The sequence below is a fragment of the Stigmatopora argus genome, chromosome 8 (assembly GCF_051989625.1).
Source record: "Stigmatopora argus isolate UIUO_Sarg chromosome 8, RoL_Sarg_1.0, whole genome shotgun sequence".
NCBI classification, from domain to species: domain Eukaryota; kingdom Metazoa; phylum Chordata; class Actinopteri; order Syngnathiformes; family Syngnathidae; genus Stigmatopora; species Stigmatopora argus.
This window is the reverse complement of record NC_135394.1, coordinates 1878547-1901500: the sequence shown is the minus strand read 5'-3', so window position 1 is coordinate 1901500 and position 22954 is coordinate 1878547. Positions and strand designations below refer to the sequence as shown.

General features: G+C 40.6%; 1 protein-coding gene and 1 long non-coding RNA gene across 3 annotated transcripts; one reads left to right on the top strand and one right to left on the bottom strand.

Annotated features, from left to right (window-relative positions):
• Positions 1-706: 706 nt before the first annotated feature.
• Positions 707-17179, top strand: LOC144079374 (uncharacterized). The gene is made up of 3 exons (XR_013301508.1): positions 707-928; positions 16080-16154; positions 16611-17179. It is a non-coding gene; the product is annotated as an uncharacterized LOC144079374 (long non-coding RNA).
• LOC144079373 (fibronectin type III domain-containing protein 7-like) lies at positions 11002-20682 on the bottom strand. 2 transcript variants are annotated; one of them, XM_077608102.1, is made up of 15 exons: positions 18871-20682; positions 18404-18471; positions 18293-18308; positions 17887-18144; positions 17362-17622; positions 16563-16823; positions 16062-16325; positions 15658-15912; positions 15322-15579; positions 14013-14267; positions 13572-13826; positions 12472-12732; positions 12329-12358; positions 12140-12177; positions 11002-11190 (listed from the first exon to the last, which is right to left on the bottom strand). In XM_077608102.1, the coding sequence occupies exons 2-15, from the start codon at positions 18455-18457 to the stop codon at positions 11176-11178; spliced, it is 2481 nt and encodes an 826-aa protein (XP_077464228.1). In that variant the 5' UTR covers positions 18458-18471; positions 18871-20682; the 3' UTR covers positions 11002-11175. The 2 variants fall into 2 exon arrangements, with proteins under 2 accessions (XP_077464228.1, XP_077464227.1); XM_077608101.1 differs by lacking the exon at positions 18871-20682 and having other exon boundaries at positions 11003-11190; positions 18404-18856.
• Between the last annotated feature and the right edge of the window lie 2272 nt (positions 20683-22954).

The following is a 22954-nucleotide window of genomic DNA, read 5'->3' as shown; positions in this document are numbered from 1 at the left end:
GTAGTGACTTGTGTATCACTCGCCCCACTCGCGACGCTTCCTTCGTGGCTCAAAGTTCCGCTGTTTCCTTGCGTGTCTCGCGAGTCTAGAGCTGCACTGTTTCCTTCATTGTCCGTTTGTGTTGCTTGCGTAGCATCCCCACTTCCTGCACTCGTGGTTGGCCCAGCTTTTGAATTCTCTACCTCTTCATTGGAAGCTATATGCGGAGGGCAAACCGTGGTCACCTCCATCCCTCTTTGTCTTTTCCTTAATCTTCCTCTTTGTGTTTCATCTTGTCGCTTCCTAGTTCTTCCCCTTACCTCACCTTGCCTTGCGTCGCCGTTGTCGTCCTCTGTAACGAAGTCCCCCTCCATTTTAGTTCCCACTCAATCTTTGGCTGAATTATAAACGATCTAGCTACCACCTCTTATTCACGTCGGCCGTGCCCCCGACCCCTTTCCTTACCTGGTCTCAATACCCTCCTCATTCATGGTGTTCCCTAATTTTGTTGTTTTTCTAGTTATTTCGCAACTATTATGTCCCCCTACTTCTGTAATCCCATGGATCCCATCTCTTACATGTTCAACATATTGTGTTTAAATTCTTTTACTCTTAACCGCTCTATGTACCCTGTATGCCATAATTTTGTCGCAAGTCAAAGGCTGTTCACTCCTTATACTATATTTTTGTCGTTATTTGCTAACCCTACTTCATATGACGATATTGATATTTATACGTGGAACATGGAAGGAGGTTATCCAGATCCAAGCTGGTGCCAGAAATGCTGTACAACATTTTTTTATTCTTGGGTTCATCAGTATTCTGGACCTCTATGTGGTACAAAAGAACATCTTCTATGGGCAGCCACATCACCTTTGCTGTGTTTCGGCTCATTTGGGTTACTGTGACACCCACCGGGGGCTGCATCACTACAAGGAGACAATTACAGGTACGTCTTTATACATCCTGCATTTTCCACTATCTACATACTATTTGTCCAAAATTGACAGTATTTGAAGGTATTTGATAAGGCACTGTCATGTCTTGTTAGAGTTTGTGTGTGCTTTTCGGCTCTTGTGTCCCTCCGGGCTTCCTTTCCTCTTGAAACCAGCTGCGTGTGATTGATAATCAGCCCTTGTCTGTCTATTTAAACCCCATGTGTTTGTGGATTGTCGGATTGTCTACCTTGTTTGATTCATGTCAAGTTTCCATGCCATGTTCCCCGTTCCCCCATGTCTTTCCACGTCAGGTTTGATTTTATTATTTTATGCCGTCTTTGTTATTTTCTGAAGATTTCTGCCCTTAAGTAATGAAAGTTTTGTGTATAGCACTCCCAAGTTTTTACCGTTTCCCTGAATTTGGTTCCTTCATAACGCTCGTCATTGCCAAGACATGCGTGTTTTAACTTGTACATGACATTGCCAATTGTTCTCCTAGTTTTCAGATACATATTTGAGTACTAGAAAGACAAAGGAAATCTGCACAAATATAATTTGTGCATTCAAACTTCAGTTCTTCACTTGTGTTGTCTTGTTTTTGAAAGTTTCTTTTTTGAACTTTCGCGAACTGGTTGACTGACTGACTTACATGCTGGGGGGAAACGGCATCGCAGACGAGTACCACATCATTCGCCACGTTATGAACTTGGAGGCCGTCAACACTTATGAAGGTACACATGATATCCATGCATTGATCTTGGGCAGAGCAATCACTGGACTGCAATCCTTCACTGTGAACTAATAAACTCACAATTATTTGGCTGCTTTCAACCAAATGGAGTCAGCTGGGACAAATGATGGACACGTCTGTTTTCGAAAATGACTTTAGTCTATTTGATCATTGGTGATATGAGTGACACATTTTCATTTGATATTTTGTTTCAACAAAATTGATCAATTACCAGTAAATCAACTGTCAAGGTTAGATTTGGTGTTGGTTATGGACTAAATGTAATTCAGTTCTTTAAAAATGACAAATTTGGTACACACAAATAGCTGGTAGCTAGCTGCTAGTCTGGGCCTCCTGGCGTTTCTCCGTACGGGAGTGTGGCGGAATGGCCTCAGAGCCTTTGAAAAGGGCTTCAAGGGGAACATCTTGGGAGAGGGTTTTGTGCTAGGTGGTGTCTGTTGTCGGACGTGATCAACAGGGCATTTTGCTGGAACACCGAGAGGCGGAGTCTGGAGATCACGTCAACATTGAAGATGTGATGCAAGCTGTCAGGAAAATAGGGCAGGAGCTTCAGACCATGAAAGATTTTACGGATTTTTACGCGCACGCACACGCGCACGCACACGCACACACACACTGAATTGTGATGAATATGAATTAAAGATGTCAAATTGTCATAAAAAGCTTTTCCTTCTCCCACTACAATGAGTTTCACTTAAATATATGATTAATTAGCTAAAATTGATTGTTGCCACAATAGAAAAAATACGGGATTGACATTAGTATAATTAAAGCTGATAGTAAACACATTTCATAATTTCAAAGAGTGCTGAACACGTGACTTACATGTGGTAATGGTCCTCACTTTGCTTCTCTTGCCCATTCCTGCATGGTTGACGGTGTAGATGTAGCAGTCGTAGTTGGTAAAGGGGATCAAGTTCCCCACCACGGCAGAAAGTCCAGTGGTGGTCAGGTTAAAGGTTTGGGCATCGTCCTCTGATCTCACCTGCAGCAGGTAATGCTCCGCAGAGGGAACCTCAGTCCAATTTACCACAATGAATGTACTTGACAGTGATTTCCCATCTATGATCTGTGAGGAGTCAGGGACTGCAAGAAAGCGCATCACCACGAAAATATTTTGGTGCATATAAATGATGGTCACGACAAGCTGATTCCACCTACTAAACTAATTTGGTCCTGTGTGGCTTTCTGGAATTCAATAAAAAATTTAAGCTCCCCTACGATCGTCACACTTTTTCTGTTACAAACTGAGACCGGCCCCCCATCAGAGAATGGAAAAGTTGTGTAGCCCTCACAGGGAAAAGTTTGGGGACCCCTGATTTAGAGTGTTCAACAAGCCAACCATGCATCCATGAAACATTTTGGCAGTGGCGGGCCGTCAGGGCCTTCAAGGCCTTCCCTGCTGGCCTAAGAAATATCTGAATCATATTATATTTTGTCCATCAATACTTATTATTCCAAATGGTCTGTTAGCTTCCTTTCATTGCTTTCCCCCCTGGTTGCACTGCTTCCAGATGTGTGTTTTCATAATGAAGCATTTAACCAATCACATTTCAGCCATTATTTGTTGCCAGATCAGATCTGCCTCAAAGCCTTCACAATCAGTTCTTGCGGGCTCTGCTGCATTAAACTAGACTGTTGCTTTTAACCAATCAGATTTCGAGTTGGCAACCCCACAATGATTTTTCATAGGCATTAGCATTTTGTTGGCTGGGACATGTCATTGCTTTCACAAACTATGATTGGCTAGTAGGCGGGCCAAAGCAGCCAGAGATCGCAAACTCCACCCACATGGCCGACAGTGGCAAAAACAAATGAATTCTGTTGCAGATTTCTCTCACAAAGCTATTTTCCAGACTGACTTTTCCAGACAAAAAATGGACATCATTAAGAAAGGGCGGTCAACTCCGAAGCTAGCAAGCCTGTTACAGCCGGGAATATGGTGTGTGCGGCACTTTCAGTGTGCTAACTTTGCTACACAAGCAAATAGTATATTGTTGTTTAGATTTAAAGCCATTTTCAAAACGGACTATGCCAGAAATATGACAGGACAGGCTCGACTTTCATCATTAGCTTCGATGGCGATAGGAAAGAAGGAAGAAAGAAAGGAGGATGGATATTGTGTAAAAAGGATTTTTGGTGAGTAAAATATGGCCATATTCCTAAATAATATTTCAATTGTGGGCCAAGTTCTGATATCTGAAAAGCTCCAGTGTTTGTATTTAAGCTCCAGTGTTTGTATTTAATCACAAAATGCTGCTAGGAAGTGGATTTTACCCCAGTTTAATTTTTGTCGTTTCACCATTGACGTCCATCGCTGTCTTTTCCCGGGAAAAATCACCCCCCTGGCCTGGTTGTAATGTCTCAAAAGCTCCAGTATTTGTATTCAATCAATAAATGATGCTAGGAAGTGGATTTTACCTAATTTTAGTATTTTAGTGCATTTTTTTTGTCATTTCATGTATGGACGTATCGACGTTCATCGCTGTCTTTTTACCGGGGAAATGATACTCCGGGCCCAGTTCTGATGTCTAAAAAGCTCCAGTATTTGTATTTAATCAATAAATGCTGTTTTCGGCTGGATTTTACCCCATTTTCGGGCAATGTTTGCCCGTACGCCATTGACGTTCATCGCTGTCGTTTCCCGGGAAAATCACCCCCTGGCCTGGTTTTAATGTCTGAAAAGCTCCAGTATTTGTATTTAATCATGAAATGCTGCTAAGAAGTGGATTTTACCCCATTTTTGTGCATTAATTTATTGATTATTTTTTATGTGTTGCAGCTGTAGCTGCAGTAGAGGTTTTATAGCCATAAAATAGTTTTTGAGGGTTGGATTGATACGTTGAAGGCGCTACCAGAAAATGCACCGCCCGCCACTGCATTTTGGGAACTGGGTTGTTGTAGTTCGTTTGAAATTGTTGTTTATATGTGTAAAACTTTAATGTTTCATTTTGTATAATAACGCAGCAATATGTGGTATGAGTGCTGCATTGGTTTCCTTGACTTAAAGATGCAACTAAAGATCTAGCAAGGTACAGAAAATTTTATGTGCAGAATGATTTTAACAAAAAAAAGTTCAACCATATTCTTATATTGTCTTGGAAACAGGGGGCCCGGTTAAGGACAATGACCTTGTCTACCTACAGGTCGGTTCAGGTTTATGACCAACATTGATCGTAGCTCCGTCCATTCTTGCTCGTTTTGTATTTTTGCTGCTTTTCCGAGTACCAAAAGCCATGACTGGATGATTCGCCTAAAGACGTTTCGCCGACGGACGTTTGACAGACGGACAGGTCGTCGAATGGACGTTTCGCCGAACGTTCATTCGGCTGAATGAACGTTCGGCGAAACATCCATTCGCCTAAAGACGTCTAGTGACCTACCAACACAAGTATGTGTTAAAAGAAGAAAACTGTTAAAAGACTCTTTTTTTACCCATTAAAAGCATTCTGAAACATCATACTATGCAATGTTTTGAGTCTCCTTTTCATCTCAACAACAATGAGAGAATATAGTGAACAACCCGAACCAAAACGATTAATGGGTGAGAGGGGCCACCATAGTGAAGGAAACAAGTGCTACTGAAACCAAAGTATATTGAAAAAACTTGGGAATCGGTACTCTGATTAATATCATGTTTGCTTTGCTCCTGTAGAAAACACTCCTCCCTTAACAGCAAGATAAAGTTGTTAAGTAATTGATTTGAACAAAAAGTATATATTCCATGTTTGATAACTCGATAGCCTGCATGCATGTGGGTCATATGGTAAAACGGATCTTTATCACAAAAATAAAGGGTTACCACATCATATGAGCTATGTATGTGCGTGCACTGTATGTGCATTGTTTATGGGGCAATTATCACAATCAAATAATTTTTGACACTATCTTTGAGAAACTGAAAACTGCTGCAGTTGTTTCACTAGAGCACTTAACACGATATATGTGGTAGGGTGGAATGGGATCAACAGGAAACGAAAGGTAACAATTGAACATGCATCCGATCTTGCTGTTATCAATGTCACAAGGGTATTAAGCTGAATATCATCCATCTACTAATGCAATGCAGAGTAACCTTCAAAATATGCAGCCTCATTAACAGATGTGTTAACATAGTAACATTACTGCAAAGGTCATAACTATTCATACCATTCATTTTCTGAACCACTTATCCTCACAAGGGTTGTGGGGGGTGCAGGATCCTATCCCAGCTAACTACAGGCACGAGGCGGAAGACACCCTAAATTAGTGGCCAGCCAATCGTAGGGTACAAGGAGACAGACAACCATTAACACTCCCACTCACTCATACTGGGCAATTTGCAGTGTTCAACCAGTCCACCATGCATGTTTTTGGAATGTGGGAGGAAACCGGAGTACCCGGAGAAAACCCACACAAGCCCATGGGGAACATGCAAACTCCACAGTTAGGATTGACCAAGGATCGAACCCTTGACCCCATAACTGTGAGGCCGATGCGCTAACCACTTCATCACTAGACCGCGGTTATAACTATAATTAACACAAATATGGGAAAATTGTGGTAGCATAATATGACAAAGTAGTAAAAACTGACAGACACATCTAACAAAATAAGCTTCTGATAAGGGAGCAAAATCTGATAACATAGTATGTTTTTGCTTAATTTAAAGTAAATTTGCACTCACTCTAGAGTCATATGGACATTTTCAGACCAGCACTCAGCTGTGGGGGTAGTGACACACTAAATATTTTGAAGCAAAATATAAAATAATACTTTAATGAGATTCCTTACACACAACTTTGATTTATTTCTATATGCATGCAACTTGTTATAACCTTATAACCAAAATAAAGTGTGCAACACCTAATGCACCAGAACTTGTAATAACTTCACCTTTGCATAGAAAGCATAAAAAAAATAAACTCGATACATTGGTACCTCAATTTACGTAATTAATTGGTACCGGATCTTTGTAATTTGGATTTTCCATAAGTAGAGCAGCATTTTACATGAAAATTCTATAATTGGTTCCACAGTCTTGAAAAAAAACTATTTTTTTACCAAGATGGCGCCGTCACGCGGCAGCCAGTGGCAGTAGCTCTGTCCACTCTTATTTGTTTTTCGTGTTTTACCTAAAGAACACTTTTTGATCTGCCTCGGCTAAGAACAGAACTGATTGTAATGTATGCCATGGATGATTTTGCAGGAAAATATCCCACTGATCTCATTGACTTCCTTCAGCAGAAAAATCTGAGTGAGAGCATGGGGCAGCTGTACACATTAGTGTGTTTGGCAATGCCAGTGACGATCCTTGTGTCCACTGCTTCTGTCGAACGGACATTTTCAGCCCTAAATAGAATCAAAACTTATGCCAGAAATACAACAGGACAGACTCGACTTTCAGCATTAGCTTTGATGGCTTTAGAAAAGAACTTCTTGATGGACCTGAAACGCACGTGTAATCTGTACGACACAGTAATTGAAATCTTCTTGAGGAAAGAAAGGAGGATGCATTTTGTGTATAAATAAAAATATTTTTTGTTGAGTAAAATGTGTCTATTTTCCGAAATAATATTTACAATTTTGAGGTTATTGTTGATTCTTTTATATGTGCCGCAGCTGTAGCTACTGTAAAGGTTTTATAGACTTAAAATACTTGTTGAGGTTTGGATTGATTCACACGTAGCACTACTGAAGGCCCAGGTGTGAAATGCACGGCCCGCCACTGGTAACTATGCCTTTCCTGTATATTTGCATTCTCACCCTCTTGCTACTGTCACAATGAAATTTCCCGAAAGTTATTCAATCCAATTCAATCCAAACCCTTTAAAAATGATCAAAGAGTCCCAATTTTGGATGAAAGTCGTGAGAAACACAAAAACGAGAAAAAATATATAAGAAAACTATTAATATATCCAAATTATTAACAAACAAGCAAAAACATTTTGTATTCGTGCTCAAGGGCAGGTGCTAATTTAGGGATGAAGGCAAACAGACAAAGCACACACATAAACTTAAAAATATAAAACATACAAAACAAACATTTTAAAAAATCGTCGCGTGGTTTGGTTTCTTTGTGCTAGTCTACAATATCTTGTGTGTCTTGTGTCTGTCTTCCAACTGCAACCAAGAAAATTCCCGAATACGGGATGATATAAAGTTCTAAACTAACCTAACCTAAACACATCTAAACAACTTCAAATTATTAATTCAAAACAATGTAATATTTTTTATTTTGTTGGAATTTTGTTCGTGATTTATACGCACCAATTTTTGGTGCTGAATTTTCTTTTTTTTTCTCAGGGTAATTAATGTATTTCATTATTTGCGGATTTGAAACTTCTGATTCTTTATCATTCGTAGATCGATCACAATGGTTTGCACAGGTATATTCCAGAGATTTATAAATATTGATCTTTTTAGCCCAGTTCATGATTTCATTTCTCTTAGTCAGAATTTCATTAATTTTGTGAAAACATCAAATTAATACTACTCAATTATTTGGGACAAATAAATAGTTAGGTGTATATTAGGGATGTGCATACATCAATCATCTTGGCCTTTATTTTTTGTTTGTCTTAGGGCTGTTGAATTAGATTGGAAATAAGATTGCCGCTCCTATGATATGAGTGCACTGATCAACAAACAAAATAGTGGGGATTTTTTTTATTTAAAGAAAGTAAATTGTGTTTGAAGATCTTAAGTGAAACATTGTAAAGATGTTAATTCATCTAGAGTACAAGAAGTTGATAATGATAACCCTGTTAATGTTGATCTTTCTACTTGGGGTAATTCCTATAAAAAGGTTTGTCATTGGGTCTGTAAAATTATATTTTCTCCCCTTTAAATGTATAAAATCACTGGATGAGCTAATTTTAGTCATTAAGTGATTCAGTGCTGTCATTTTAAGATTTGTTATCACAGGATTTTAATAGAAAGTACATTTGCCCATATCGTAAGGTCATGACAATTCTAAGCGCTTGTCTCAATTTGCAGTGAATTTTCTTAAATAAGTCCTGAGGGTTGAAGATATACTTTTCCTCAATGAGACTCCAATCACGTTATGCGGTGATTCTTAGCTGGTCCTGGAAAATTAAGTGATAAATGGAAACTGATGTTAATTATATTTTGTCCATGAATACTTATTAGATTAGATTAGGTAGAACTTTAGGCCGGTGGGGGTCTTAAATAATTCCAAATTGTCTGTCAGGTTCCTGACATTGCTTTTCCTCTGGTTGTGCTGCTTCCAGATATGTTTTCATATTTAAGCATTTAACCGATCACATTTCAGCCATTATTTGTTGCCAGGGTGAGAAATCTACCTGGAGGCCTTTACAATCAGTTCTGCAGGCCCAGTAGCATAAAATAAGTATCGATAAAACTGTTGTTTAACCAATCAGATTGCGACACCAAGGCCTTCTCGCAGGCATAGGGAAACGTCAGCATTTTCCAACACTATAATTGGCGAGTGATAGAGTGTACTATCCAGCACTCACAATTTGTATCTGTAGCGATCTGCACAAGCAAATATGTTGTTGTGTTGATTTAATAGCGGTTTTGTCAACCCACAATAGATGATCGAAGAGAAGAAATGGATTTGGTTGCAGATTTACTCTCAAAGCCATTTTCCGGACGGATTTTTCAATAAATGCTGGACATCATTAATTGATTGATTGATTTGATAAGGTACAGCACATATTAATGAACATATGTATATTCATATTAATGAGCATATAAATGTAAACATGTAAGATTGTAGCTGCCCGCTAATTTCTATCTTTAGTCCCTTGTGTAGGTACAAGATAAAGAATAACACACACTAGACCAGGGGTGGGCAAACTATTCCACAAAGGGCCGCAGTGTTTTCATTCCAACCCATGGAGAGGGCACCTTTTCACCAATCTGGTGTCCTACAAGTGCAATCAGTGGATTGCAGTCAGGTGTTTCTTGTTTTCTGCAGAAATTTCATTGGTTACTGTCTGTGCTGTATCGGTTGGAGCAAAAACCTGCACCCACAGCGGCCCTCGAGGACCAGTTTGCACACCCCTGCACTAGGCACATACACACGTAGCACATTTTTAGACAGCGCCGGCATCACAATTTTGTTCGTCTATCAACCAGGCTTTAAGATGATAGGTGAAGAGGTTCAGAGATGGGAGTTCACGTAAGTTAATTTGTATTGAGTTCCAGATATGTGCGGCGCTTTTGAAGGGAACTACACAGTCGCCTCAAGAGCCAGCAAGCCTTAAGAAAGGTCGGACAACTCCAAAGCTAGCAAGCCTGTGACAACCGGGAAAAGGATTTGTCCGCCAATTTGAGTCCACTAACTACGAGCGGTACCCCTGGCTCACAGGCTCCGAGGAACACTGCAAATTTTATTGCTGGCAGTGGTTGTTATTTGCCACAGATCGACATGGTGTTTGGAGCAACACTGGATTTGTAAAATTGACTTGCCTAACCAAAGTTTTGGGAATACCAGAAAACTTTCCCATTTGCAGGTTTCTCCATCTTAACGCAGAGCAACGGACCACTTTTCGATCTGCCTCGGCTAAGAACAGACTGTCATGATTGCCATTGATGATTTTGAAGGAAAATCTCCCACTGATCTCCTTGACTTCATTTAGCAGAAAAATCTGAGTGAGAGTATGGGGCAGCTGTACACATTGGCATGTTTGGCGGTGACCATCCCCGTTCCACTGCTTCTGTCGAACAGACATTTTCAGCTCAAAATCGAATACAAACTTGATGGAAGTGAAACGCACAGCTAATCTGTGCGACAGAGTACTTCTTGAGGAAAGAAAGGAGGATGGATTTTGTTTATAAATAAAAATGATTTTTGGTGAGTAAAATGTGGCTATATTCCTAAATAATATTTCAATTTTATGAGGTTATTATTGATGGTTTTTTATGTGTCGCAGTAAAGGTTTTATAGCCATAACGTAGTTATTGAGGGTTGGATTGATTCAGCACTACTGAAGGCCTAGGTGTGAAATGCACGTCCCGCCACTGGTTAAAGTAAGTTCCACGCGGAAGAGATAAAAAGAGAAAATGGATAAAGATAATTATGAAGGCAAACAATTTGGGGTGTTTTAGTAAAAAAAGAAAAGAGTAAGACAAAGTTCATTAGGTTGTCTTCATTGGTTATAAGTGAACTCAAACTTGTGTGTCACAATCCTGTGTCTTCATGTTTTTTTTCCTTTTTTTTCTATACCCAAGTGTTCTCGCACCTGTGATGTTGTGTGTGTGTGTGGGTGTGGGTGCATGTGCATGTGCATGTGGGTGTGTGAGTGCGTGTCAGGGCTGGTAAACCTGTAGGCTATTGCTGCTTGTAGACAATTATTCTTTATCATAATTAGGATCTTGTATTTACATGTGTCAGGCGCTTGTTTTGGTTAGGATAGTTTAATGGAGATCACAAAACAATAACAAGCATGGACTGCATGGACCATAAACAAATGATCAAGTGCCATAAAAACTCATATAGTCAATGTATCCAAAGGCAGAGAATGGCCATGCTGAGTTACATCATATGAGAGCAGGCTGTGGATTAGAAAAATAGATGAAATTACATAATATCATACTAAAAAAGCTAATTTACATGATTTAAAAAAGAATATGCGTGCAATATGTAGAGTGGTATCTCGACATACGAGTGCCCCGACATACGAGCAATTTGAGATACGAGTAAATTTTTTAGCAGATATTTATCTTGAGATACGAGACAAATTTTGATATACGAGCATACAGCGGACGTGAGCGGCTGCTCATAAGAACTTCATGGGCACTGTCTCTATCCCCGCAACTCCCTCTTTGTAATGTCTCTGTGAGCACTGGCTGGAGCGTTGCATTTTTTCAGTGTTTTTTTCTTCCCGTTAGTCAGTGCGAATGGCGTATATACTACTTCTCGTTGGCAAGTGGTCATGCGTTATCCTATTGTGAGGACATTTTTGTGCATCATTTTGGGACTATTTTGAAGGGAATACAAAATCCAAAAAACCTTGATAGGCTGCATCTGAAAGTCAGGGTGGAGGCGGGGCAAATAGAGCCAAACCCGGAGAAGAAAAGTGTCAAAATGTCCAAACAAATTCGAATTAAGTTTAGACATAGGTTAGATTAAATTTATTTTTGAGTGTGTCTGCATCGTAATCCCAATTCATTTAAATTTGTTTATGTTATGCCCCCCTCTCTCTGTCCGTCTCTCTCTCCCCCCTGCGATATCCTTATAATTTTAGTACGATGAAACACATTTTAGTAATAATAAACCAGTTATTTGTTACTTTGTTAATAGATGGTGAATTCGAACAAATAAAAATGTTTTTCCAATCCAATACAACCTGTTTTTTTTCAGAGGGTTTGAATGAATTAATTTGTTTTTAGTTCATTTCTATGGGAAACATTCGTTTGAGTTACGAGAAAATCGACATACGAACTCAGTCTCGGAACGCATTAAACTCGTATCTCAAGGTACCACTGTATTTACAGAACTTACCATTGAGTCATCCAAACTTCTCTTGCCTCTGTAAATCACTGTTTAAAGATAAGAGAATATTAAAGCATACTCATGATAAACATGAAATAACAAAAATGTATTTAGAAATAGCAAAGCCAAGAATAAATCTCTAACATCATTGCGTCATAACTTGGCACACTACTGGCTGACACTACATATCACACTTACCTGTACCAACATCACTCCCTAAGCAAGTGACTGAAAAAGATAAAATAACAAAAATGAGCCAAATTTACTTTAAGTGACAAAGCTCAAAAGTATCAACAACTTTATTGAGTGTTTAGAATAGATACTTTAATATGTAACCGTACCTGAGTAAATTCTCTGACCACAAAATGAGACTTTGCTGTCCTCAGATGTGAATGGAGCCACTGTTACATGATAAATGTCACCACATTGTACATCTGCAATAGCACAGCTGCTCTCTCCTGCAGATGTTGTACAGTTGTAGTAGTTGTTACTTCCCATCAATTCAGCTATGTAACGGTGGCTACCGCTAGTGATGCGCCATTGCAACCGCAAAGAGTTTCCAACCATTTTGTACACCCTTAAACCTGATGGACAACATGCACCTGCAAGACAGAATTAGTGAGGTCAAAACCACTGGTTTGTGTGGGTGTATACCCACTCATCCACCGGGGCTCCCTAAACGTAAACGTGTTCTCCAAAAAACAAACAATATTACAAAAAACAGGGAAAAAAGTAACAAACAAAAGTAAAACCAAACTTAAGAGGTACAAAGAGCACAAAGAGAAAGCCAAGACTTTTCAAAAAAGACCCAAATTAAACCCCACAGGAACCCATACCCAACAACCTTCATTCATTCAATAATTTTCCAAACCATTTATGCTCACGGGGGGTGCTGGAGCTTATCCCAGCTAACCATGGGCACCAGGCAGGGGACACCTTGAATCGGTGCCCAGCCAATTGCAGGGCACAAGGCGACGGAGAACCATTCACACTCAGATTCATAACTAGTGGCTATTTTTATTGTTCAAGCAGCCTACAATGCATCTTTCTGTGTTTTGGGAGGAAAGTCAAGTACCCAGAGAAAACCCACACAAGCCCATGTAGAACATGCAAACTCCACACAGTGAGGACCAACCTGGGATCGAACCTTCGACCCCAGGAATCCCCAGGAATCTTCAACCAGCCTACCATGCATGTTTTTGGAATGTGGGAGAAAACCGGAATACCCGGAGAAACTGGGGAGAACATGCAAACCAAACACGAAACCTCACCCCCAGAACAGTGAGACTAATGCAATAACCACTCGGCCACTGGATCACAGAGTTAAAAAATATGTTTGGTGAAATTTTATGTAGGTGTAAAAGTATGTATAAATGATTTTCTACATGTGCTGTTCCCCTTGAATGACTGCCATACACGGGACCGTACATGGATAACTCACTGGATGAAAAGCCCTGATAGGTGCAGTTAGTACTGCGTCCGCTGTGGCTAAAAGCTTCCATTGTGATGGTGTAGTTTGTGCCACAAGTGATGCATCCCATAAGGCAGTGTGAGTCCTGGGTGTGGCAACTTGCATGACCACGCGATGACGTCAACGAGGTCATAAATGAATAAGCGCCTTTAGCGTGAGACCATGAGACGTTGGTCATTGCTTGATTGACCTGGTGTGCATTGGTGCTGACTGGGCAACAGGGTTCTGAAGAAAATGAAAATATATAGAGTGACCATGACAAATGTATTTCCAAATTTCAATCATATAGCATTTTACTGCAAATGACATTCTACACACTCGTAGTCTCATTATATCCATTCAACACAGTAACTACATAAAAGATTGTGGGTCAGTTTAATTATCCTTAATAAGAGGGTTTGAATTACTTACCTGTTTCTAGTGTTTCTGAATAACTTGGTAAACTCTGTCCTGCAGCGCTGGTTGCAATGACCATGACCTGATAGTCGCACCCACAGGGCAAATCTGTGATATCACAGCTACTGCCACCAGAGGTGCAGGTATATATGCCTTCATCTCCCACTGCACTCACGCTGTAATTGGCAGCACGATTGTCTGCTCTCCAACTTACAGTGACACAGGAAGAGTTTTTGGAATTAAGCTGGATATCCATGGGCATGCAGGGAGCTGGCCAGGAAGCAATAATAGAGAGGTGCTTTACAGCCATTGATATCATGAGTGATGGACATAGTTATTTTGCTTTAGATGGTGTTTTAAGACTTCTACGTTATATTTTACATGATTTTTTTTAAAGTTTGGTATGAGTAGCATAGTATAATATGAGGGAAAAGTATGTGAAGAATTATGTTACAATGGTTTAACTTGTTTCGAAGAGGTACATTCATTACATTTATTAAATATGGTTCAGTTGTGTTTGACTCGAGTTTGATACAGTCGCCTTCAATGTATTCAATTCAAATGTTTTGCAACATTTACTTAAGGTACATATTATGTTAATTGTATTTATTTTTCTTAACCGCTTCATCCTCACAAGGGTCATGGGGGGTGCTGGAGCCTATCCCCCAGCTGACTTCGGGCCTGAGGCCAGCCAATCGCAGGACACGAGGAGACGGACAACCATTGACACTCACACTCATACCTAGGGGCAATTTAGAGTGTCCAATTAGCCTACCATGCATATTTTTGGAATGTGGGAGGAAACCGGAGTACCCGGAGAAAACCCGCGCAGGCCCAGAGAGAACATGCAAACTCCACACAGGTGGGCCGACCTGTATTTGAACCCAGGAACCCAGAGCTGTGAGGCCGATGCCCTAACTACTCAATCCAGAGGGCCGTCTGCTCTACATGAGACATGTTTTAATTCCTTGAAGGAATGAGGCTGGTTTTCTTACAAGAACATCAATTTTAAATGGTTGATAAGGGAAAAACTGTTATTTGAGGGCTCTGCTTTTAGCCACATAGTGACCTATTCTTCTTTAAAACTAAACTGTTAAAACATGTATATCAATTGTGCAACAGTGTATATTGCTTATCCATGTTAAACCAGAGATGGATGACTTTCACCAATTATTTTCTGTATTTGAGGTTTTATAGTTTATAGGAGTTTCACAAACTTGGAACCATTCAAAACATCACAAACAGTTGTCATCAAATTAGTAGCACGTGAAGTTTGAAATGTATTGTTCATGCTATAATTCCTATTAGAGAGTATGTGTCCTACCTGTGTCTTTAGTGTGAGCTTTGCATTGATGATTACAGCCACTCATGTCATTGCAAGCGGTCACAACCACACTGTAAGCAGTATCACAGCTGAGGTCGGAGAGGGCGCAGACTGGTGCAGTGTCGTTGCACAGGATGACTTCTGCTATATCCGCTGCCCGAGTCTCATACAGATCTGCTCCACGAGACGCTGCCCATGTGATCTCCAGAGTTTCCGTGCTCACCAAGGAGACAGACACGTTTTCTGGACAACAGGGCACTGACAAAGGGGTAAATACATGGGGTAAACTCATCCACCATTCACATAAATGGAACAGAATTGTGAGTTTCGACTGACCTGTTGTATAGTTGACAACAGGTCCTTGAGGACTAGAGCCAGCATGATTGTAAGCGAACACATACAACTGGAACATGTAGCCACATTGGCACTGGTAGGAGCAGTAGTTGCTGGTTGTGCTGCATGTCTCCTCACTGCCGTCCCCTTTTTTAACATAGGCCATGTAACTATCTGCATAGGGCTCAATATCCCAGGAAAGAGTGCAGTTTGCTTCTGCTGATTCCACGATAGCTAAAGATTTAGGTGGGCAAGGGACTGAGAGACAGACAACAACAATTACACTAGGTTGGAAAAAATCAAATAGTGTTGCACATTTGGTTAAACAACTTGAGTCAATAAAATTCTACTTTGTGGTCATTCTTGATAAGGGGGACAATACGTATCCTGTGGGCACTAATACTCACAGGTGATGAACTCAACAGGGTCTGATGGGGAGCTTGGCCCGGCGTCATTAGAGGCGACAACCTGGATAGTGTGCACCTGTTCACAGCCCACAGGTGAGAGCATGCAGGGGCTAGATGTGGTGTTACAAGTTAGGCTCTGATCACTCATCACATAGTACTCTATGTTGCCATAAACCTCCTGGTTTAATTGCCAGGACACACACAGTTCAGCTTTATCACTGTTCATTGACACAGACACATCAACAGAAGATGGCATTGGTGGTCCTGTAGACAAAGGAAACAATAAAACATCCCTGGACTTCAATTGCCATAACTGCATACTCGAACATAGTTGCCCTAGTTTCCTCCTGAAATAAATTCACCACTGACCAAAATCATCAGGAGCAGGTTAACATCAAAGTACTTAACATATGGAATTGGTTGACGATATTTTGGATTGGCATCATCTTTATAATAGGAAGACTCTTTAAGATAATAAATAATGTAAATGTGATTCCTTACGTGTTGTCTGGTTGATGTACAAACTTCCCTCTCCCTTTCGTTCTTCAGAATCCCAACCAAACCCCATGATCATGAAGAGCGAGCCAGACTCTAGCCCTGAGAATGTCAAATTGTTGCTGGTCGTATTTTGTTTCATGGTCCTATTGGAGAAAACTTCATACAGAGCTACAGTGTACTGGATAGCACTATCAATAGGTTCCCAGGATACAACAATGCTGTTGTTACTGGGAGATGAGGTGACAAGCTGAAGAGGGGCCAAAACTGGAGAGAAGAGACACAATTGAGATTTTTATTAAAATAATAAATAAATAAATATTTTTCGACATCAAATTTAGTTTACACTGTTCATGTCGCATGTATAGAGGTATAGGTCAGCTACATGGTATGACATGCAATACTGTCAGATGATAGCACCATTAACAGGATTTGCAAACACACTGACAATAGAAGATGCTGTCTCTGCCCATAGATTAAATGTGACCCCTTGGGCAAGGGTGGAGGTTAGAAGTCATAGATACTGTATGTTTGTGCTGAATACAAAATATTGTTTTGTGTATTACATAGAGGTCCAGGTAAAGTTTCCACCAATACAGGAGATTCCTGAAAGGTTGCTGTCATATTTCTTGCATGGTGAAAACTGAGATTTACTCAAACATTGAGGATGTATCAAGTGAATGTGAATGTTTTCATGCTACTATACAATAAAATATAGTATGATGTCATCAATGACAATAGCGTGTGATATGACTCCTATTTTTTTGTTATTTAATAAAGCTTCTCAGATATGAGAAAACTGTACCTGTCTTTCCAGTCACAGAGGCAGACGGCTGGTTGCGGCCTCTGCTGTTCACTGCCATTATTCTCAGAGTGTACTCGGTGTACGGTGTGAGTGAGTTGATCTCAGCTGGAGAAGAATACACTGTGTCTTCTCTAAAAAATCCATCAGAACTCTGGACCCTTACAATGTAATGAGTTGCTCCGTTGACCAAATTAAACTCAATTATTAAAGCTTGGCTGTCTTTTGGCTTGACTTTTTGGATGGGATCCATCAACATAGGAGCTGTAAGAGTGGAAATTGGATTTTATTAATATAAGACGTTGAGGAGGAAGACACAATTATCTACTTTAATATAAATGCAAACATATCAAATTAATACTTTTCATTACATTAGGAAGGCTACATTTTTATCAAATTTAAGAATGTCAGTAAACCTAAAGGTATAAGGGAAAATCCCACAGAAATAACTTTGGAAAAGAATACATATAATATTGCTCTTCAAAAATAATAACTGCCACCTTACACCCAAACTGATGTTAACCTTACCTGTTAATAACGGGACATTTGCATTGTTCAGTGAATTTTGATTAATATCCAAAGGTTTAACTGTGAAGTCATACATGATGTTCGGGGACAGAGAGTTGACAGTGCCCATCACTATGTTTTCACTAAACTGAGTGAAAGCAAGGGCATCTTGCGAGCCTTCTTGGAACACGGTGACCAAATATGAACTGGCTCCAGGATACCTGTTCCATCGGAGAGTTGCGCTTCTAGATGTTATTGCGAACACCGATGCTGAAAATGCTGTCAGAGATGGTTAAACTGGTTAGCCACACAGTATATTTTTGTGTCCTATATCACATTTTGTTTGGTTATTGTGTTATTAGATAACATTCAGGATGTAATATTACACAAATGGCGATAGGAATATTTTAAGGGAAAAATACAATACCAGTTTGAGCTTGAGCCTGCAACGAGAAGCAAACGAATACACTTGGTTTCAAGCAATCCACATTAACCTTCTGAAGTATATATATTTTTTCATAAAATAAATATTTCTTACCTGTGTGAATATGCACAGGACGACTAAAGTAAAAAAAACCTTCCACACAGCCATTTTGACACTTCACCCTGTGGATACAACTCTGTGTTGATATTCAATTTAAAACTCTTATTCACACTCTGAACTGCTTCAGCCCGTTTTAAAAATGTATCAGGTATCTGTGTTGGTTGCAATTCATATGCTAAGACACGCCTCTTAACATGAGTATCCAATCGTAGCAAAGCAGACACATGCATGTTGAGATAACATATGAGAAGGAATTAAAATATAAATTTGATCAGTGTTGGTACTCCTTTAGCCATTCAAATATGAGTGTTCCCCGATTGCACCTCCTTCTTCATAAGATCAGTAATCCCCAGTGTCTCATGCTTGTGTCTATCTGTGTGTGTGCATGGGTAAGTGACACAAAATAGCTGTGCTAGTAAGCAGTGTCATTTTGTTTGCTAAAAAGCAGTGGCATTACTTACCTAAATCGCCATTGTTTATAAGCTCCTCCTTGCCTATCTTCACAAGGTACAGCACTGCTGAGCAAAAGCAGTGGATGACCACCATCTAAGAATTCATAAAAAGCCCACTTGTTTCACCGTCCCCACTTTTGATGTTGTCAAACTTAACTTCTTTATATCTCATCTGTATCATTGACTTTATATTTATTTATAAATGCACATATAAAAAACAATGTGCCAAAACTGACTCTTTTGTTATCTGTCTCTGGGCAGCTCCAGATCAACCTTTAACACTGTCTTGAACCTCAATGGTTCATACTCGCAGCATGTAGGGACCATTCAGACAAACATCTGTACAAAATCATTCCCTAACAAAGGGGTCATTTATCTATTCATTTTCAGAATCATAAGGTGGCCCGGTGGAGCGTGTGGTTAGTGCGACGGCCTCACACCTCCAGGGTCCTGGGTTCAAATCCAGGTCTTGTCCATCTGTGTGGAGTTTGCATGTTCACTCTGGCCCTGTGTGGATTTTCTCCAGGTACTCTGGTTTCCTCACACATTCCCATTACCATACACGGCAAGCTGATTGGACACTCTAAAGTATGACTTCTAAGTATGAATGTGAGTGTGCATGGTTGACCATCTCCTTGTGCCCTGTGAATGTCTAATGTCTGGCCACTTAATCAGGATGTCACCTGCCTCTAGCCCAGAGTCACCTGGGCTAGGCTCCAGCACCCCCTATGACCCTAATGAGGATAAAATGGTACAGAGAATGAGAGGAGAACATTTTTGAACCGCCTTATCCTCAAGAGGCTTAGTTCTAGGTCCTGTTTTAATTTTAGAGAATTGCTGCTGCAGGTAACATCAGATGACAGGATTTATAGTCAAAGTGAAAACATCAGACTGTCAAAAATTCTTATTCTTCTTCTTCAATTTCCTTTGTCGGGAAAAACAACATTCAGATACAGTTAAGCCTGGATCTAAGAGACTCAGATTGCGATTGAAAACACAGTGTGAGGCGACAATAGAGTTTACTATAAAAGCTGTTTTCATCTGATATCACTCAGGACTATTCCTCACAGATCTTCATACAAAGAAAGAAAACAACAGGTTCCACTGAGACTCGAACTCGGATTATTGGATTCAGAGGCCAGAGTGCTAACCATTACAGTATAGATCAAGGATATAACAATTTAAAGTAAGATTGTATAAAATTTATCATAGCATAGAATTCCTGTTTGTCATTGTTCCTTTACTGGTGCAGGTAACATTTATGTAAGGTTGGTCTTGGAGTTAAACTCAGATCAATGGATTCAGGATGAAATACTACATGAAAATAGGATGAGGTTGGTTTTCAACTTAACTACAGAAATTTCAGCTTTTAAATGTGCTTCAGCTCCTGCGGGTAGCAAAGCTTGTCAGCTTCCACCAAGACTAGCACTCAGATAAATGGATTCAAAGTCTAGAGTGCTAACCATTACACCATGGAACCAACAAACACTCATTTCCCGGGACATAATGTTTCATTGGTTTAGGTACTGGAGAATGGTTTAATTTTAAAGAGTTGCTGCTTCTTCTTCTTCTTTTTCACCTCAGGCGCCTGAGGATTACCCTCAGCAGCGCTAGAGCTGCCACTGGAACACGGATAAGTTCATCCAGGGAGTTGCCCAAGCCGCGATGGTAGCGTTCGGTCATTAAGGCCGGACAGCGGAGCCATAAGTGTTCAGACGACTCTGTTTCCTCGTCGCACAAGCGGCAGCGATCCGAGTCGGATTTCCCCACAAGGTGGAGCCAACCGCGGAGCAGGGGGTGGTGTCCACTGCGGAAACGAATCAGGTCTGTGCGGTCTCCTTTCGATAGGGCAAGTTCTTCCTCTGTGACTTTTGTAGTGTAGGTCTCCAAAAGGCGGGGGTGGGAGGGGGGGGAGCGATCTTCACGTTGGATGATGGCACGTCTTGTGGCTGCGTCCGGGGGGGTATGGGTTTGGTCATCTAACGAGCCAAGTTTAGCTAGGGCATCAGCCAGGTCGTTTCCGCATATGTTGCAGTGGCCCGGGATCCACAGTAGCTGTAGTCGCTTAGGCGGAGGGAAAAGGGCGATGTCACCCTGAAGTCTCCGAATGGCGGGGTCTTGCGTATGGGGGTTTCCCATAGCTTGGACCAGCGATTTGCAGTCACTGAGGATAATTGCCAGGGTGGGCAGGGATGGGAAGAGTATGTGCAAGGGGTATGGAGTTCGAGAGCGGTAAGACGGGGAAGGGTCGATGATCGCCAGTCTGGCTTCTTTTGCAAACGCATTTTAACGTTTTCATGTAGGAGGCGGTGTCGGGGATCAGAAGGAGGCAGCTGGTTCCAGGCATCCGCCTTAAGAAGTGCTTGTAACTTGAGGCGGGATGAGAGGGGTGTGAGATGTGCCTCATGTAGGACTGCTTCGGTGGGGGTAGACCTTAGGTGGTGGGTTATGGCGCGGGCTGCTTCCAGTTGGGCGGTTTCAAGGGATTTGAGGTGAGTTTGGGCCAGCCAGGGGGCCCATGCTGGTGCTGCGTACTCCGCGAGACTTCTCTGGGTGGCAATATACACCGTTCTAAGGTCGTTTGGTTGCCAACCCCAGGATGTGCCACTGAGTTTGCGGAGGAGGTTCGTTCTTTTGGACGAGTTGCTGCTGCAGGTACCCTCAGATGACAGAATTCAGAGTCAAAGTGAAAACAATCAGACTATCAAAATTATTATTTTTAAATTAACTTTCTTTTGTCGGCAAGAAAGAGATTCAGGTACAGCCAAGGCTGGATATAAGAGACTCATTTTGCTATCCATTTCACAATGTAAACCAACAATTGAGTTTACTTTAAAGACTGGTTTCATCTGACATAACAGATCACTTCATTCTCATCACTACTCTGTACGCTCTGTACTTACGCTACCCATTACACCATGGAACCCTAATACAAAGTATGATTGTATAATCTATTTTCTGACAGCGTAGAAATTTTGTTTGTCATTGTTCATTTGTTGGTGCAGGTAACATCAACATGTTAGGTTGGTCTTGGAGTTAAACTCAGATCAATGGACTGAGAATGCAGAATGCTAAGAAATACTACTTGAAAATAGGATGGGTAGGGTTTGTACTTACATAACAGAGACTGCTGCCTTTAAATGTGATTCAACAGGTAGCATATCTTGTCAGGTTCCACCGAGACCTGAACCTAGATCACAGGATTCAAAGCCCAGAGTGCTAACCATTACACCATGGACCAACAAAAACCCATTTTCCGGGACATAATGTTTCATTGGTTTAGGTACTAGGGCCTGGTTTAATTTTAAAGAGTTGCTGCTGCAGGTAACATAAGATGACAGAATTCAGAGTCAAAGTGAAAATAATCAGACTATCGAAATTCTTATTATAAAATTAACTTTCTTTTGTCAGCAAGAAAGAGATTCAGGTACAGGGAAGGCTGGATATAAGAGACTCAGATAGCTATCCATTTCACAATGTGAACCAACAATTGAGTTTACTGTAAAGACTGGTTTCATCTGACATAACACATCACTTCATTCTCATCACTATTCTGTAAATGAATGAATGACAACACCAGGTTCCACCAAGACTCAAACTCTGATTACTGCATTAAGAGCCCAGAGTGCTAACCATTACACCATGTACATTGATATGCAATATTAAAGTAAGATTGTATAATCTATTTTCTGACAGCGTAGAAATCCTGTTTGTCATTGTTCATTTGCTGGTGCAGGTAACATCATTATGTAAGGGTGGTCTTGGAGTTAAACTCATCAATGGATTCAGAATCCAGAATGGTAAGAAACAATAAATGAAAATAGCATGGGTTGCGTTTGAACTCACTTAAAAGTAACTGGAGACATTAACTGTGCTTCAGTACATGGAGCTTGCAAAGCATGTTAGGTTCCACTGAGACTTGAGCTCGGATTGCTGGATTCAGAGCCCAGAGAGCTAATCATTACACCATGGAACACTGATATACAATGTCAAAGTAAGATTGTATAATCTATTTTCTGACAGCATAGAAATCTTGTTTGTCATTGTTCATTTGCTGGTGCAGGTAAAGGTAACATGAACATGTTAGGTTGGT

What these genes read in the sequence shown, in the direction of transcription:
- LOC144079373 (XM_077608102.1), bottom strand. Translation starts at nt 18,457, where the DNA reads ATGGCTGTGTGGAAGGTTTTTTTTACTTTAGTCGTCCTGTGCATATTC. An exon ending in TTCAGAAACACTAGAAACAG is followed by an intron (nt 13,827 to 14,012) that starts GTAAGTAATTCA and finishes CATTTTCTTCAG; the next exon opens with AACCCTGTTGCCCAGTCAGC. An exon ending in TGGTCAGAGAATTTACTCAG is followed by an intron (nt 12,359 to 12,471) that starts GTACGGTTACAT and finishes TATCTTTTTCAG; the next exon opens with TCACTTGCTTAGGGAGTGAT.